Genomic DNA, 18414 nt, shown 5'->3' with positions numbered 1-18414 from the left:
CATACAAAAGTGAAACCAGGACCATCAGACGCTGTTACATCTCCATCAACTAGAAGCCGTGTTGTGGTCTTCGATATTGAAAATACACTTTGTTATACTTGGTTTTTGACTAAGGAACAGGAAGAAATCATTGAGAGGAGCTTTCCGGAATGCCCAGTCATTGCGGCGGAAAGCATTACCGCAGAACGTCCGCATGCATTTCTACCTCACCTGAAAATTTTATTCGGCTACTTATTGGAGCAAGGCGTGCGAATCATTTTTTTCGCTTCTGATACTAAAAAGAATCGAGGGGCTGTAACAGCCCTTCAAGAACTACTTGCATTGTTCTGGGGTAGTGAGATATTCGAAGCGTTGAAAGCTGAAGGACAATTTGACATTTTTACTGAGGAACATTTGAGTAAAGAAACTTTTCGTGACGAAGGAAACAAAGTAAAAGATCTAAAAGTAGTTATTCGAGGCAGTGAAACACTATTAGACGCCATCTTAGTGGAAGATGACCGCAATTATGCAGTTCATGATCAGAAACCATGTTTATATATCATAGATTTAATGCGTTGGCTGATAACCGATAAAGACGAGATAGGAAAAAATAAAGAGAGAGAGGGTTTTTGGGGCAAAAAATCGGATAATTTTCCTTTGAATAGTGTTTACTACATGCTCGGTGTGTTCAAGACCTATTTTGGAAGTGAGAAATACAAAGCGTTGCCTTTAAGAGAAGGCTTAGATAAACTTTTACCTAAAGAAGCAAAAGCAAAAAGTGTAGATTTTTTTAAAACACATCCGTTTGCCGATTGTATGATCAATTTAGGATTATCACAGGTACGGAAACAGGTACCTAGTGCTATGTATTATTAAGTAGGTAATTATAATATCTGTCTGGTATGTAACTTCTAGATTACTTATTTTAGGTATTAAGTAAATCACTGATTAAAGTACCTATGTAATATTGTAAAAAACCCTGCTTTTAAGCAGAAATGCTGAAAATTCCGAAAATTTTCACTTTTTTTAAGTGGGTAATTATTGAAAATTTCTGTTTTTCTTTCTATCAAAAAGTTCCAAAGCAGTCTCCGCATTTTTGATAAAAATTACAAGAAAAATAATATTTTTGCTTTTTTACAAAAAAAAGTCCTCATTTTTTAAATTAAAATTGCTAAAAATATCTCTTCTTTTCCAAAAATTGCTGAAAAGTCTCGCTTTTTGACCAGAATTGCCATTGTTAATAGTTCCCAAAAAGTACTAGGTACTTTTTGCTAAAATTTCCAATTTTGCTTTTTGACAAAACTTTTCAGTTCTCTAGTGAGAGTATACTCTGCTACTTTATGAAGTATCTCTCCAGTGAGAGTACTCTATTTATTTTTTATAATATCTATGACTAATTCTAAGTCGTGAGGTTTCAAATTTTAAATTGATGGATGTTTCTTTGCTTTGAGCTTGTTTTGTGAGTTTTTTCAACTTGAGAAATTCTTTTATCCATTTTTTAAAGCAGTTCCCAAATGTCTCAATAGCTTGGCTGCTCTTCTAGTTCCACTGGTTCATCTGATTCATCGGTGTTATTCTTTTGAAGGTTCCTTTTGACAATTTTGGCTTGTGCTGGTTTCCGAGTTGTTATCTGCTCCTGGCTTCGAGTGGTCTTTTGCTTGACATGATCAGTCACTTTCATCTTTAGTTTAGATATAGCAACAATTTTTGCTTGATATACTAGACACCCTTTCCAGTTAGCTGTATGACCACCATCATAATTAGCACACTTGGCGGGGTCTTCTTTCTTCTTCCTACATTGCTTTGTTTCATGGTCTAATCCACACTTAACCCATCTGGGTTTCCTTGCGGAGTATGATTTGGTATGACCAACTTGCTGACAGTTTTTACATTAGGGTAGGTAGCCCCCTCTTTTGCCGATGGTTCTAACTTCACTTTAGTGTGCAACAAGAACCCCATTTCATAAAAAATGGTCTTGTTGTTTTCTTTTGGCTAAGATATACATAAAAAAGTGGTGATGCCACCTTATATGATTTCTTGCTCACAATTTCTCCAGATTCGTCTTTTTTCACCTCTGTTTTTTTAATAAGGCACCGGCAGGTAAATACGCTGGTCGCCAGTCGGGTAATTATGCCACAACGCTGGTTCTCGAAAAGCACTGTATATTTCCGCAAGATCATTCTTCTGAAATATATTTTTACATCACAGCACATTGCTAATGTGGGTATTAGAGTGTGGGAGGTCTTTTTAGAAATTTCATTAGAGATTGAAATTTCACTCTCAAATTTTTTCCAGACTGGAGAATGTAAACACTGTTTTTGATGCAACATCTAGTTCGATATTTAATACCGATTCCAAATATGCTGTTGAAATGAATTTCAACCAACATTACTCTGCTTGAATTCATTAATTTTAAAAATAATACCATGGTGGGTAATAACACCACATTATTTTGGATGGGTTATTTTTATGAAAGTTCAAAAATCAAATTTTTACACCAAAAAGACAAAATGTACATGTATCCTGGCCTCACAAATTGATTGGAAGTGGTATCCAGCTGTTGTGAGCAGTTCTGAAGCGTACAGCAAATTTTTAAAAATAACAACAATGACCATACAAAATTACACCCAATCTTGTTGGAAAGCTGAAATTTTGCACGTAGTAGATCATTGACCTCCCAAATTGACCTGTTTTTGAGTTTTTAGGCATTTCCGCACCATTTTTGAGGAATTTTGTTTTTTTTTTCTATAAAAAAAAAATTGTGGCATTATTACCAGCCAAGGTTGGGCAATTCTGCCAATTGAGGTTCCTCAACAAAAACATTACTGGTGCTTTTGTCAAATTCTATAAAAATAATTTGACAGCAGTAAATTAAAATAGATAGTTTTCCGTTTCTTTTGACATATTCACTTCACAAAAACAGTTTGATACAGCTTGACAATTTCAGTTTGAAAAAATTTGTGGCGTATTACCTGACAGGGTCCATCTTGTTTCAACTGATATATATGGTGCCCACTGCCCAATTCCATACATTTTGCAATTAGGATTCTTCTTTATAGCCTCTAGTGCTGCCCTATACACTGCTCTAAAGCTTCGCTCATTCAAGCATGCTATTTTAACATCTCTATTAGAGAGGGTTTGCAGTATAGGGGTCTCACTCCCTTCCATGCTTTCTAACATTGCAGTAAATTCAGTAATATTTTTAATTCCACTTACCAAAATAGGTGGAATACGTTTCTTTTTGAGTTTTTTACTGTAAGTTTCTGTTGACTGGATAGATTTAAGGCTGTCTATTGTCATACTGCTGTGATTTTCCTCTGATTCATCTGTTGATGATGTTTGTTCGCTGAGATGGTTTTCATAGTCTTTTGACTTGGCTTGATAGTGAGCAAAAGAGAATCGAGAATGCGTTAAAGAAAGTAAAAACAATCGAAAACTTCTTTAAATAGATGTGAACAGTCTAAAAAGCAAGAAAGTAACTGAAAATTACCAAAAAAATATGGATATAGGTAAAGTAAAATTTACCTAAAGTACGCGAGAAAAAAATGAAACTTCTGCAAATTTTGGCAATACTTACTGCTTGAAAAAATGTTAAAAATATGAAAAACATTTGTTCACTTTGCTCAAACAATTATCTCTCATGAAAAAAAATTGAAAATCGCTCCTAAAACAGATTTTTTTGGTGTTTTTAAATTTTTAAAAAATTCGTCAAAGGTTCTGGGTGTTTTTGAGTACCCTGGTTTTGTGTAGTTTGAGAAGTAACCTTGTGAGCATACTTGATTAATCCCTTGCTGATTAGACCAGATCAGATTATGTATTCATAAAATAGGTATTTATTCAACTTCAAGTACTTACAACGAATTTCTAATATTCTAACAGTAAACTTTTTGTGCTTTTTGTCCATACGATTGCAAAACCAGGTTCATCAGATGCTGTGACACCTCCATCAACTAGGAGCCCTGTTGTAGTCTTCGATATCGATAATACACTTTGTTACGGTGAGTATTTGTCTGAGGAAGGAATCATTAGGAAGAGTTTTCCCGAATGTCCTATTATTGTTTGGAATAAGCCTTATAGAAACGGAGAGACTACAAGATATCCGCATGTATTTTTACCTCACCTGAAAATTTTATTCGATTACTTATTGGAGCAAGGCGTACGAATCGCTTTTTTTTCTTCTGGTCCCAAGGAAAGAAATCTGACAGTAATTCCAGAACTGCTTACGTCGTTCTGGGGTAGTGAGAAATCTGAAGCCCTGAAAGCAAAAGGACAATTTGACATTTTTTCTGAGGAACACTTGCGTAAAAGTACTTCTCTCGAGAGAAGAAACGAAGTAAAAGATCTAAAAATAGTTATTCGAGACGGCGAAACGTTATTAGATGCCATCTTAGTGGAAGATGACCCCACTTTTGTTGCTCATGATCAGAAACCATGTTTATATATCATAGATTTATCGTTTTGGAGCATAACGGATAAAGAAAAGATAAGAAAAAATGAAAGTAGAGGTGGTTATTGGAAGGGAAAAACGGATAATTTTCCTGTGAATAGTGTTTACTACATGTTCGGTGTGTTCAAGACCTATTTTGGACATGAGGAATACAAAGTGTTGCCTTTAAGAGAAGGCTTGAATCAACTTGTACCTAAGGAAGCATGCTACAGAGATTTTTTTAGGAATAAGAATTCATTTGTCGATGATATGATCGATTCAGGATTATCAGAGGTACAGAAAGTGGTACATGATGCCATGTATTATTGATTATAATGTCCGTCTGGTCGGTAATTCTAGATTACCTACCATATCTTAAGTATTCTTAAGTAAGTATATTGAAAATGTGTTCAAAGAAATTATTATTGACTGAATAAAGTAATTTCTTAAGTGATTAACAAATGATTTTATTTTTGAACTATTTCTCAACAGCTGACTACTTTTTAATTCACTTGATTTTGTTTGCATTTTATCAAATTTTACTGAAATTTCATCCATTTTCAACGATTACCGATTTTTTGAGTGTTTTGTTTTCACGTAATTTTGTCAAGACATCTTCAACGCTTTTTTACGCATTTTTGTCAAATTTTATCGAAATCAAGTAGACACACTTCCAAGATTCCAACCATTTTTATGAATTTTTATAGGAAGTTTCCGTGTTTACACCATTTTTTTAGTGTTATACAATGTTTTGAAAGATTTTACTACTTACCTTAGTGTTTAAAAAGTTTCAACGATGTTTTTTGCAATCCTCGCTAGATTTTGTTAAATTTTCTTGAAATTTCATCACTGTTTGGTAGGTAATGTTTAATGAGAGTCCGACAGATTTTGATTTTTGATTCTATCAAAATAAAATAAAATGTTGCGAAATTCAAACACTCTGACGAAAATATGTTTTGAGCATTTTCGAAATTTTTACCCCTGGCAAAGAGGGTGATTGTGGGGTGTAACCCAAAAAATAAGTTCATATTCGTGCTTGGTGACCTCATGAACATTCCATTCGAAACATACTATTCGATATATCGCACGTTCAGATTCGTTTTCCTAATGATAATATGATTCAGTTGTGTGTTACTTGAAAAATCAAGTACCCCCCCCCCCCGTGGTGTGATTAGTAGTTGGGTGAGTAGACTTTGTAAAAAAAAAAAAATGTAAACGAAAGCGAATGATATTAGATAAGTGGTAACTTTGATCAATTTATTGGACTGACTTTTTTTTGAAAAAAATTACCTACTGGGAAAAAAAACATCAATTAGATTTTCCAAAAATGCACGAAAAGTGTTGGAAACACGTTTAATTGGTTCGAAAATCGTTAAAATTACTGAAAACAGCTGAAATCTTGGAGAAAGTTGCTTTAAATGCGCTATGCTAAACAAAGTAAAAATACTTGAAAAAGCATTAAAATTGTTTGAAAATGATCACAACGAGGTACCTAACATATTGTAAAGTCTCGCAACAAAATCCATGAAAAAGAGTCGAAAACTTCCTTAAATTGCGTGAACTGTCTGAAAAGAAAAAAAGTAACTAAAAATTAGCTATACCAAAACAAATTTATGGAAAAAAAATAAAATAATTTTCCTAAAGTGCAAAAAAAAATTCTGATAAATTTGGCAATAATGCATGAAAAAATGATGAAAACACGAAAGAAGAAAGAATGATGTGAAAGCACTACTACGTAAAATAGTTGTTGGAATTATTCACATATTTATTTTGTTCCCTTTGCTCAAAAAATTATCTCTCATAAAACAGATTCAAAATCGCTCCTGAAATAGATTTTTTGAGAAACTGGTACCTAATGCCATGTATTGACGTATTTTAATTATGTGTATTATGTCCATCTGTGATTCCATTTCTTTCTAGAGTAGTAGATTATTATTAGGTATATGTATACTATAATTAACTAATTAACTAATTGCAGGTAAGTATTTTCAACTTTCAAGTACCGAAAATGAGTTCAAAGACTCATTATTGATTGAATAAAAAGAAGATAGAATTTCAATTAATGCAATGAATAGTGATTGAATCGAATGCAATTGAATATAAATGAGGAGGTTGGTTACAAAGTTAGACAAACGCCACTTCTACAAAAATTGAGTTAGATATTGATTCTTATAGGATTTTTAACGCTCTTTTCATTGCCAAGGTCTGTTATTTTCAATATAGTACGTAAAAGGGTAAAAAACGTGCTCAAAGTTTTGCCTTAGTTTCAAAAACAGACATGTGCAAATTGTCTTAGTTTCAAAAACAGACATATCCAGGATATGTCTGTTTTTGAAACTACGATGATAGGATATGTCTCATTTTGAAACTAAGATAGGTAATGTTCACATGTCCGTGTTTGAAACTAAGGCGCAACTTTGATCGCGTTTTTTGACCTTTTATGTACTATTTTGAAACTAAGGGACCTCAGAAATGGAAAGAGGGTTAAAAATCCTATACGTATCAAAACCTAACTGATCTAGACAGCTTCAATTTCAAATTATCTTCATCTTGGTTTCAAAATCAGACAAGTGCATTTTCAGGTTCTTTTTATTAGTGGTGGGGGGTGATGGTGGAAGGATATTTTTTGTATTTTTGTTACTCAGTATCATCACTACAATTTGTCAAATATCCCCCACCTTTACAATGCTGTATATTTTTGTAACAAAAAACATGGATTTTCTCAAAATCAACCCTGTGGCGTTTGTCTAACTTTGTCACCAAGCTCCTCAAATATATTAACAATATAAATTTCCAAAAATTTTATTTTCCATTTCCATAGATACAGGGTGGACAGAAATATCGGGTACCCCTCAGGGCTTGCAAACCGAAACCAAAACCGAAACCGAAACCCCCAAAAACCGATTAAAATTGCTCAAAACCGAAACCAAAACCGAAACCGGGAGTGTTATTTTCCAAAACTCAAAACCGAAACCGAGAGCGTAACCGATTGAAAACTGAATTGGTTTCGGTTTTGAAATTTTTCAGGTAATTAGCCTAATTAATACTGCATTTTTGGTCAAAATTGAGTAAAAACTGATGCTGAAGGTGAAAAGGCTTGAAAAATAAAAAATTCAACAAATTTGGCACTGCCAAAGTGCCATTTTCTAGGCACATACACAAAGTATTTGAAAAAGTGATCACTTTCTTGGCTTTCTTCCCTCTAAAAAATGAAGAAAAAAGGAAAAAACCGAAACCAAAACCGAAACCAAAACCGTTTCCTAATATTTTAAAAAACCGAAACCAAAACCAAAACCGAAACCTTTATTTTTTTAAAAAACATAAAACCGAAACCAAAACCGGGAGTGATATCTATCCGGTTTTCAAGCCCTGGTACCCCTAAGAAAGTTTCTCATTAAAAATATAGGTTGGCAACGTGAAATAGATGCATATGATTGGTGAAATGTTATCTCTCCAGTCTAACAACCAATCATGTGCTACCATTATTATCATTCACTGTGACCAACCCAAGTATTTAGCAGAAAACTTTTTTAGGGGTACCCGATATTTCTGTCCACCCTGTAGAGATAGACCATAGAAAATCACTGTGGCTCTGTGTCTGTGCTCTTGCTAAACGAGCCAATCAAAATACTCGAAGTGCTGGCAACACTGCTTCGGTTTGGTGAAAACATTTCGAGAAGTTTTTCGCTCTACTTTTGGCAACATTGTTATTTATCAAGTCCTTATCTATTCATAAAACCACCTGCTTTCAAATTTTTTGGTACCAAAATTTAACAAAATGAGCCTTAGAATTCTAGAGTTCATAGTATAGTCTGTATAGTTTATAGTTTACACCTTTTTTTCGTGTAGTCCATTTATTTGTGAAATCCTTCCATCATGTTACAACGCTTACCATTTTCGACATTCAACTCTCGCCTTTCTTCCATCACTTTACTATCAAAAGTAAGTATGAAAACACTCTGCATAGAAATTATTAATAATATTAATAAACACTAACGAAACCGGTTCTCATCCTCATTAGGTGAATATATATAATTCAACTACTTCATGTGCTTCGAATCGGGAATCCTTGAGAAAGAAAAATTACTACAGTCGGAGTTTCCATTCAAAATCGACATTTTTAGTGAAATCATACAGTATGGTTGTTCCGTTGATTACTTCTCTTCGCAAAGTAATGAAAGCATTATGTAGCATATTGTATCGTATTCCTACAATTTACATTTACCAATGCACTCAAATATTTATATCATGTTCCATTTTCATAAATGACATCTTAGGTACCAGTTTATTTACAAACAGCGTCATATTGCAGCCGGTCAACACAACATGTGACTCTGAATATGGATAGCACTAGCAGTAACGATAACTCTGCTCAATTCACATCAAAACCCAGCTCTGAAGTTGATGTTGGGATAAGAAATAACACAGTTTCTGTCAATGATGCTACGTGTGAACGTTCTCATGATGATGAACAGTGCTCGCCAGTTTCAAAAAGGAGTAAAAATTCATCAGTTGAAGGTAAATAATGACTGTTTTAGGATTATGGTTCGGCTAGAATACCTATAGATAGATCTAACAAGGGTAGAGATAGTAGAGCGATAAAGATGTAGTTTGGTTTGGTTTGGGTAAATGAGATTATTAAGTATGAAGAATTGTGAATTGAAGAGAGAGCTGTTCCAATTGGGAATGGAGTTGGATGTGGATAGAATACATTAGTCTCGAAAGCAAAGCTGTATAATTTGTTTTAAAAAAATGCAGCAGAGTAACCGGTTACTAGAAATTACTTGAAAGTTATGAAATTTCTGTAAGAGTTTCCCAAAATGGATGAAAAAGATGATCTAAAACCGCCCCTCCCCCCTAAGAAAAAACAATAAAATCAATATACCAATAACTGCTAAACTTTCAATAAAAGTTGACTGTAATGCATGAAATTGTGTTGAAAACGCCCAGCGTCACGTGACGCGAAACAAGCGTAACGTGGTTCAGCTTCATGCAAATTTCGGAGAGGAGGGACCCCTGGTGGAATTTGGAAAAATATACTTCCATCTGAACACACTGGTTCAGATCAAAGTTTCGATCGAGATAGAGCTTTTCAACCCTGATCTAATCCAAGAAACATGATTGGATCTAGCCAGATCTCAGGAGATCTGATTGATCATATCTGGCCAGGGAACCTATCGAACTCACAAAATCTCCAATTTGAACGAAACCAAGCTAGATCGAAAGAGCATGTTCTAAATCCCCCGCAACCAAAATTTCAGATTCTAAAGTTCATTTTTTGCACCTTTGACAAAACTTGTGAAAATTTGAAGAAATTTAAAAAAAGCTATTCTTCTTATGAGAGTTAATTTTTCTGAGCAAAATGAAAAAATAAGACCAATTCTAATTCCTTCTTTTTCACTCACACACCAACAGCTAATAGTTTTGGGCCATTCTGGAGCCTCCAGTGACTGGTTTTCAAATTTCTCCAGAAATAACTTCGGTTGATGGTTATTGGGTACCTCCGGCTCAAACTACCCCTTCCCCCTCGCCTGAATTCAGGTAACTTTTTGAACTAGCATGTTCCAATCTGAAATGAAATCAAGCTCGATCGAAAAAGTAATATGTCCTATAAAACCCCATAATCAAAATATCAGGTGTTAAAATATATTTTTGGATTTTGGATTTTGAATGTTTTTCTGATAATTTAAACATTTTCAAAAAGCTGTTTTCACGACGATTTTGTAACTTTTTCATGACTTTTTTCCACCCAATAAACCATCGTAAATAATTATTTTTCATTTCCACGATCCACTTTGAAAACTACTAGTCTTACAAGGGAACCTCTTGAGGTGTCCGCCTCCGATTTGAACTGGACCGCGATTTTTGGAAAGAGCATGTTCTAAAACCCCCAAATCCAAATTTTCAGCTGCCCAAGTTCATTTTTCGATTTTTGGCGAATTTTTGAAAATCCAAATTCGACTATTTTGGTGATTTATGCTTTTTTTTTTAAAAAAAAAAAGTACGTACTTGATCAGTAAAAATGTTCAAAATAAGTCCTAAAACTGATATTAACCCCCCAAATTCAAATTTCGCCATTTCCAGTCATTCTGGAGCCTCCAGCGCTATTTTTCAATTTCTCCAGAATTTTGAATTTGCTCCAGAAGGCGTGAATATGAAGTTGGGCAGCTAAAAATCGAGTTGTGTGTTATACTCGGCATGTTTAACGAATTTATCCACATTTGAGCCGATTCTGGAGCAGCCACCTCAAGAGTGGTTTTTTGACCAGCTTTTTTCATAATAAGAAATCCAAAAAAATCAAAATTTTACCGTTTGCGATGAAATTTTCAAAATTTGCGCGAATCGCAGTATTTTGCCATGAACTAACCCCACGAGGGCGAATTTCGCCATTTCCAGCTATTCTGGAGGCTCCAGCGCGATTTTTCAATTTCTCCAGAATTTTCAATTTGCTCCAGAAGACGTGAATATGAAGTTGGGCAGCTAAGAATCGAGTTGTGTGTTATACTCGACCTGTTCAACGAATTTATCCACATTTGAATTGATTCTGGAGCGAACACCTCAAGAGTGGTTTTTTGACCAGCTTTTTTCATAATAAGAAATCCAAAAAAATCAAAATTTTACCGTTTGCGATGAAATTTTCAAAATTTGCGCGAATCGCAGTATTTTGCCATGAACTAACCCCACGAGGGCGAATTTCGCCATTTCCAGCTATTCTGTAGGCTCCAGCGCGATTTTTCAATTTCTCCAGAATTTTCGATTTGCTCCAGAAGACGTGAATATGAAGTTGGGCAGCTAAGAATCGAGTTGTGTGTTATACTCGACCTGTTCAACGAATTTATCCACATTTGAATTGATTCTGGAGCGAACACCTCAAAAGTGGTTTTTTGACCAGCTTTTTTAATAATAAGAAATCCTAAAAATCAAAATTTTACCGTTTGCGAGGAAATTTTTTGGTTTTTGGATATTTTTATTTTGAACTTCATATTCACGCCTTTTGAAGCAAATTCAAAATTCTGGAGAAATTGAAAAATCGCACTGGAGGTTCCAGAATGGCTGGAAATGGCGGAACTCGGCCTCACGAGGGTTTGTTGTGTTCGAAATACAGCGATTCGCGCAAATTTCAAAAATTTCCTCGCAAACGGTAAAATTTTGATTTTTTTGGATTTCTTATAATGAAAAAAGCTGGTCAAAAACCCACACTTGAGGTGTCCGCTCCAGAATCGGCTCAAATGTGGATAAATTCGTTAAACAGGTCGAGTATAACACACAACTCGATTTTTATCTGCCCAACTTCATATTCACACCTTCTGGAGCAAATTGAAAATTCTGCAGAAATTGAAAAATCGCGCGTGAGGCTCCAGAATGGCTGGAAATGGCGAAATTTGAATTTGGCGGGTTAATATCAGTTTTAGAACTTATTTTGAACATTTTTATTGATCAAGTACGTACTTTTTAAAAAAAGCATAAATCACCAAAATAGTCAATTTTGGATTTTCAAAAATTCGCCAAAAATCGAAAAATGAACTTGGGCAGCTGAAAATTTGGATTTGGGGGTTTTAGAACATGCTCTTTCCAAAAATCGCGGTCCCGTTCAAATCGGAGGTGAACACCTCGAGAGGTTCCCTTGTTAGGTCATTTTGGATCTTCCAGCGAGGTTTCAATTTTCTCAAAATTTGACCTTTTTGGCTCTTCCAGAAAGATTTGAAATTTCTGGAGGAATTTAAAATTTTGCCGGAGGCTGCAGAATGGTCCGCAGCTACTAGTTGTTAGTGCGCGAGAAAGGTATTGAATTGAAGGAATTAGTTATTCACATTGGTTCACTTTGCACAGAAAAATTATATTTCTTGAAAAAGTTCAAAAATCGCCCCAATAAAACAGTCTTTTTTGAGTTTTTTTATATTTTCAATACATTCAAAAATGAACTTTGGAATCTGAAATTTTAGTTATGGGTGTTTTTGAACACATCATTTCAATATAGAGTTGATTTGTTTAAATTGGAGAGGTGAGTTTGAAAGGTTCCTCTGTACGCAGACCTATTTGATTGGAGCTAATCATATCTGGGTATTCTCTGAATACACGATCCGATGAGATCTGTTCAGACTTGATCAGACTTCGAATTTTTGGTTGAACCCAATGAGGCTCCCATGTTGGATCATGATCAAATGTGAACAGATCTAATCCGATCAAAACATTGATTTGATCTAGTCAAATTGGATCCAGAAAATGACCAGATTTCATCAGGCATGACCAGATTCAATCATTTTCCATTGGGTCTATCTCTACGAGTATACTCTTATAAAAAGTATATTTTATCCAACTTCAAGTACAAAGATTTTCTAACAGTAAACTTTTTGTTGATTCTTTCCGTACGAAACAAGGATCATCAGACACTGTTACACCTCCATCAACTAGAAGCCGTGTCGTAGTCTTCGATATCGATGGTACACTTTGTAAAAGTAATGTGTGGGATAAAGAAAAAAAAATCATACTCGTAAGGAAGAGTTTTCCGGAATGTCCAATCATTGACTGGAAGCCGCGTTGGTTCGACGGATCCATTGGCAGATACCCGCATGTATTTCTACCTCATCTGAAAATTTTATTCGATTACTTATTGCAGCAAGGCGTACGAATCGTTTTTTTTTCTGCTGCTTGCAAGGAAAGAAATCTAACTGTCATTCCAGAACTACTTACATCCTTCTGGGGTAACGAGAAATTTGAAGCTCTGAAAGCCGAAGGACAATTTGACATTTTTTCCGAGGAACATTGCCGTAAAGGAGCTGTTCGTGGCCACGAAGGAAACTATGTAAAAGATTTGAAAGTAGTTTTTCGAGAAGGCGAAACGATATTAGATGTCATCTTAGTGGAAGACGATGCAAGTTATGTTGCTCATGATCAGAAACCATGTTTACGTATCATAAATTTAAGGTGTTGGAGGATAACGGATAAAGACAAGGTAGAAGAGGTAGACGAAATATACTGTGATTGGGAAGGAAAAAGTATTAATTTTTGCTTGAATAGTGTTTACTACATGCTCGGTGTGTTCAAGACCTATTTTGGACATGAGAAATACAAAGTGTTGCCTTTAAGAGAAGGCTTGAATCAACTTTTACCTAAGGAAGCATGCTACGGTAACGATGACGTATTTTTTGCGAAACATTCGTTTGCTGATGATATGATCAATTTAGGATTATCAGAAGTACAGAAAGTGGTACCTAATGCCATGTATTATTGATAAATGATTATGATATCAGTTTGGTCTGTAATTCTAGTATACTTACTGTATTTTAGATATTTTTAAATACCGAAAATGTGTTCAAAGAAATTATTATTTGCTGAATAAAGTACATTACTTAATTGATTAATAAATGATTTTATTTTTGAAGAATTTTTGTGCACTTTCTAACGAGGGAACTTCTCGAGGCGCCCGCCTCCAATTTAAACAAGATCGCCGTTTTTTGAAAGATCGTAGTCGAAAGTCCCCATAACCCGAATTTCAGCTACCAAAATTGATTTTTTGATAATTTGATTTTTTAGTAGATTTTTTTAAAGTTCAAAATTGACCATTTTGAGAAATGAGGGAGTGTGTGTGTGTTTTTTTTGTTTGTTTGATTTTTTTCATGTAGATTGAAGGTTCATTTATAATGGTAATAGAAATTCACAAAAAAAATAAATGAAAAAGTTGAATCTATGGTTTTTAATAGGAGAATTTCAATTACCATCATAAATGGTACTATATTGAAAACCACAGATTCAACTTTTTCATTTATTTTTTTAATGAATTTCTATTACCATTATAAATGAGCCTGTAAGCATTTTATTCAGTAAAAATAACGGCGATTAGTCCTAGAACTAATATCAACTTTTTCAAACCGAATTTCTTTTCTGGTCATTCTGGAGCTTCCGGTGTAATTTTCGATCAACGTGTGCAGCTAAAAATCGAGTTGTTGTTCATTCTCGTCCTACTTAACAAGTTCATTTACATTTGGGACGTTTTTTGGATGTATTTTGGATCGCCAAACATCATGTACTTCTTTCAAAATGTTTGCTTTGGTGCGCCATGCTGAAAAGTTGAAAAAATGTGTCTTAGGAGGTGTGGGTGATTTTGGAATTTTGTGAAACGTGAATATCAACGAGTAGGGTGTCGTTTTCTTATGATTCGATACCGCTGAGCACGAATATGACGTCAGATTTTCTGCTACACTCGCACAGCCCCTCCGGACCCCTCAGCCCCCACCTTAATTTTAAAGATTTAAAAAAATAAAATTACTTCGATGATTTTGGTGTCGTTTTCTTACGATTCGAAACTGCTGAGCACGAATATGACGTCAGATTTTCTGCTACACTAGCACAGCCCCTCCGGACCTCTCAGCCCCACCCCTCAATTTTTCAGATTTTTAAAATAAACTTACCAGCCCCTCTGGCCCCCTTCAGCCCCCTCCTGAATTTCAACTATTTTTGACTGTTCGCCAAAAATTACGAAAATATGGATTTTTCACCAAAAACTTGCATAAGAGTTTTCCTTTTTTTACAACAATTGTTTTGTTCACCAACAGTTGCGCAAAAGCTCTGCTAACTGCTTTCTAGTGGAATTGTAAAAGTCTTGCCTTCTGACAAAAATGCTCGCTTCACAGAAAAATGCTTAGAAGTGTCACAATCGGATTGTTTCAAAAATTACCCTAAAGTTTCCAAAATGTATTGTATGTAAAAGATGATATAAATACCAATAACTGCTAAATTATCTAATTATCTATGAAATTTCTGTTGAAAACATAGTAAAATACTTTTTAAAAAAATCGATAAAATCGCTTGGAAATTACTATGGAGGAAAAATCAATTACAGATTTTACAAAAATGCTCGAAAAAGTATTTTTGAAAACACGTTAAAATGGCTCAAAAAATCGCCAAAATGACTGAAAACTTGATATGGTTAGGGGAGTAATTATCTAGATGGTGGGAATCGTTGTATTTAATTCCTACTGGAGCGGGATGATAATTATTCCTTACGTGGGGAATAATTACCATTTACCTGGATAGCTCGAGAGATGATATGGGGTAGATAATCCTGCCTAACTAATCACGTATGTACTCTAATCGCAATAAAAGACATTCGTGATGACTACCAAAATGTTTTTATTACACATTAGTTACATATAAGAAAGTACGTAGAAAGCAATTACAAACTACACATTTATGAACATAATGAAATGGTCAAGTGCGTTACCTGCCATTACGACCTAGATCAGGAAAGAATCCTAATTAATTACGTATTAAGTGAGTACCTAATACATAATTAATTAGAATGTCACCAATGACTGCGATAAAGTTACAATCACTATGAGTTAATTTGGGTAGGTGTCACAAATAATATATTCCTACTTCGACTAACTCAATTAACTAAAACTAATTATAATTAATTGAGGGAACCATCAGGCCCAAATAAGTATTTTTCAATACTTACCAAAGACACTGTACATATTACCTATCCAATCGATGTATCCACTAATCCCTGGTACTTGATAGGTACGTACTACACAAGGTTCGATGTAATGCGAGAAATGCCTTTGATGCCCGGGGTGATCAAATGTGCATCCAAAAGAACCATATTGATTACGTCGAATTAATCAATATGTTCAGAGAAACACTAATTACCACGCTAGAAGTGGGTTAAATACGATAAATGGTACTTGGTATTAAGTACCAAGCACTTTCACATTTTCCAGTGCCGAAGCGAGAATACATATTTACAACGTTGACTTAGCTCCAGAGAGCTCGAGATTCCGGTGCTAAGTGAAGAGCCTTGCTCGTGATCTTGCAACAGTTGCTGCCGGATCCACGAGCCGAGAATCCCCCACGTTCCCCTTACTTCCAGTATAGGTATAATTATAGAGAGAGCAAGTAACGAAGTATCTCCCTATAAATAGATCGAGTAATATTGTGCAAAAAGGGAGTTATACTAATAATCGCTAAGGCGGTTACGGGCATCCTGCCTCTCACAAACTGTTGAAATTTAAATGAAAGCTGCCTGAAGGAAATGTATGAAAGAGTGTCAAAATTTGCTAAAGAAAGTAAAAACACTCGAGAAAGCATTAAAATCGCTAAAAATTATCGCAATTCGCAACGAGGTAAAATATTGAAAAGCTAAGCAAAAAATCCGTGAAAAAGAATCGAAAACTTTTTCAAATGGTGTGAACAGTCTAAAAAGAAAGAAAGTAACTGAAAATTACCAAAAAAATATGGAAATAGGTACAGTGAAATTTTACTAAAGCGCACGAGGAAACAAATGAAATTTCTGTGAAATTTGGCAATAATGCTTGAAAAAATGTTGAAAACATGAAAAACATTTGTTCACTTTGCTCAAACAATTATCTCTCATGAAAAAAATTAAAAATCGCTCCTAAAAAAGATTTTTGGAGTGTTTTTAAATTTTTTTAAAATTCGTCAAAGGTTCTAAAAATGAACTTCGGAATCAGAAATTTTGGTCAGTACCTACGGGTGTTTTTGAGCACGCTCTTTCGATCTATGTAGCCCGGTGCCTGGTTTTGTTCAAAAGGGAGAGTGTAGTTGGAGAAGGTCCCTTGTGAGCAAGCTTGATTAATCACTTGATCAGACCAGATCAGACCATGTACATACTCATAAAATATGTATTTACCAAACTTCAAGTACAACGAATTTCTAACTTATAACAGTAAACTTTTTGTTGTTTTTTTTCATACGAATGCGAAACCAGGTTCATCAGATGCTGATACATCTCCATCAACTAGGATCCCTGTTGTAGTCTTCGATATCGATAATACACTTTGTTATAGTTGGTTGTCGTCTGAGGAACGGGAAGAAAAAACCATTAGGAAGAGTTTGTCGGAATGCCCGATCATTGTTTGGAATCAGCATTACAGCAAAGACGGATCCATTGATAGATATCCGCATGTATTTCTACCTCACCTAAAAATTTTATTCGATTATTTATTGGAGCAAGGCGTACGAATTGTTTTTTTTTCTTCTGGCCCCAAGGAGAGAAATCTGACGGTTATTCCAGAACTGCTTATGTCGTTCTGGGGTAGTGAGAAATTTGAAGCCCTGAAAGCAAAAGGACAATTTGACATTTTTTCTAAGGATCATATGCGTAAAGGACGAACTGCTCCTGGCGAACAAGGAAACTATGTAAAAGATTTAAAAGTAGTTGTTGGAGACGGCGAAACATTGTTGGATGCCATCTTAGTGGAAGATGACCCCTCTTTCGTTGCTCATGATCAGAAACCATGTTTATATATCATAGATTTAACTGATTTAATGTTTTCGGCCATAATGGATAAAGACGAGATAGATAAAAATAAACAGCAGTATAGTATGTGGCGGGGAAAAAGTGACATTTTTTGTTTGAATAGTGTTTACTACATGCTCGGTGTGTTCAAGACCTATTTTGAAAATGAGAATTACAAGGTGTTGCCTTTAAGAGAAGGCTTGAATCAACTTGTACCTAAGAAACCATGCTACGGTGATTTTTTTGAGGAGGAGAACTCGTTTGTCGATGATATGATTAATTTGGGATTATCAGAGGTTCGGAAACTGGTACCTGATGCTGTGTATTATTGATTATAATATAATATCCGTCTCGTCTGTAATTTATTCTAGATTACTTACCGGATTTTAAGTTTTCTTATGTACATATGTGTATTGAAAATGTGTTCAAAAAAATTATTATTGACTGAATAAAGTAGTTTCTTAGGTGATTAACAAATTATTTTATTTTTGAACTATTTCTCAACGGGCTACTTTTTAATTATTGATTTTGTTTGTATTTTGTCAAATTTTACTGAAATTTCATCCATTTTTAATTATTTCCACTGACTGTACCTACTTACTGACTTTACCGATTTTTTGAGTGTTTTGTTTTTACATAATTTTGTCAACGCAACTTCAACGCTTCCTTACGCATTTTTGTCAAATGTTATCAAATTTTTATGTAATTTTTACAATGTTTTACAGAAATTTTATTACTTTTTGAATCTTTT

At 34.6% G+C, this 18414-nt stretch overlaps 2 protein-coding genes and 1 long non-coding RNA gene across 5 annotated transcripts in view; 2 read left to right on the top strand and 1 right to left on the bottom strand.

Annotated features, from left to right (window-relative positions):
- Positions 1-3922, bottom strand: part of LOC135844390 (uncharacterized) — a 67612-nt gene extending 63690 nt beyond the window's left edge. The window contains exons 1-2 of the long non-coding RNA XR_010558515.1: positions 3835-3922; positions 3196-3356 (exon numbers count right to left, since the gene is read on the bottom strand). This is a non-coding gene — a long non-coding RNA (uncharacterized LOC135844390). The remainder of the gene's footprint in view (positions 1-3195; positions 3357-3834) is intronic.
- LOC135844387 (uncharacterized) overlaps positions 1-4860 on the top strand; it is a 75801-nt gene extending 70941 nt beyond the window's left edge. Inside the window, exon 3 of one of the 2 annotated variants that reach the window (XM_065362567.1) lies at positions 3900-4860. In XM_065362567.1, coding sequence (XP_065218639.1) covers positions 3900-4735 — 836 coding nt within the window. In that variant the 3' untranslated portion in view covers positions 4736-4860. Of the gene's footprint in view, positions 1-10 lie in introns of both variants that reach the window. The other variant, XM_065362562.1, reaches the window with a different exon arrangement.
- A 3231-nt stretch (positions 4861-8091) lies between these two features.
- On the top strand, positions 8092-18143 carry LOC135844298 (uncharacterized). Of its 2 annotated transcripts, none has more exons than XM_065362456.1 (4): positions 8092-8347; positions 8427-8576; positions 8683-8923; positions 17133-18143. In XM_065362456.1, the coding sequence occupies exons 1-4, from the start codon at positions 8282-8284 to the stop codon at positions 17993-17995; spliced, it is 1320 nt and encodes a 439-aa protein (XP_065218528.1). In that variant the 5' UTR covers positions 8092-8281; the 3' UTR covers positions 17996-18143. The 2 variants fall into 2 exon arrangements, with proteins under 2 accessions (XP_065218528.1, XP_065218529.1); XM_065362457.1 differs by lacking the exon at positions 17133-18143 and adding an exon at positions 12784-13763 and having other exon boundaries at positions 8098-8347.
- Positions 18144-18414: the final 271 nt, after the last annotated feature.

Source organism: Planococcus citri, chromosome 4, assembly GCF_950023065.1.
Source record: "Planococcus citri chromosome 4, ihPlaCitr1.1, whole genome shotgun sequence".
In the NCBI taxonomy this organism is placed as follows: Eukaryota; Metazoa; Arthropoda; class Insecta; order Hemiptera; family Pseudococcidae; genus Planococcus; species Planococcus citri.
Note: the sequence above shows the minus strand (reverse complement) of the source record. Positions and strands in the feature narration are given on the sequence as shown.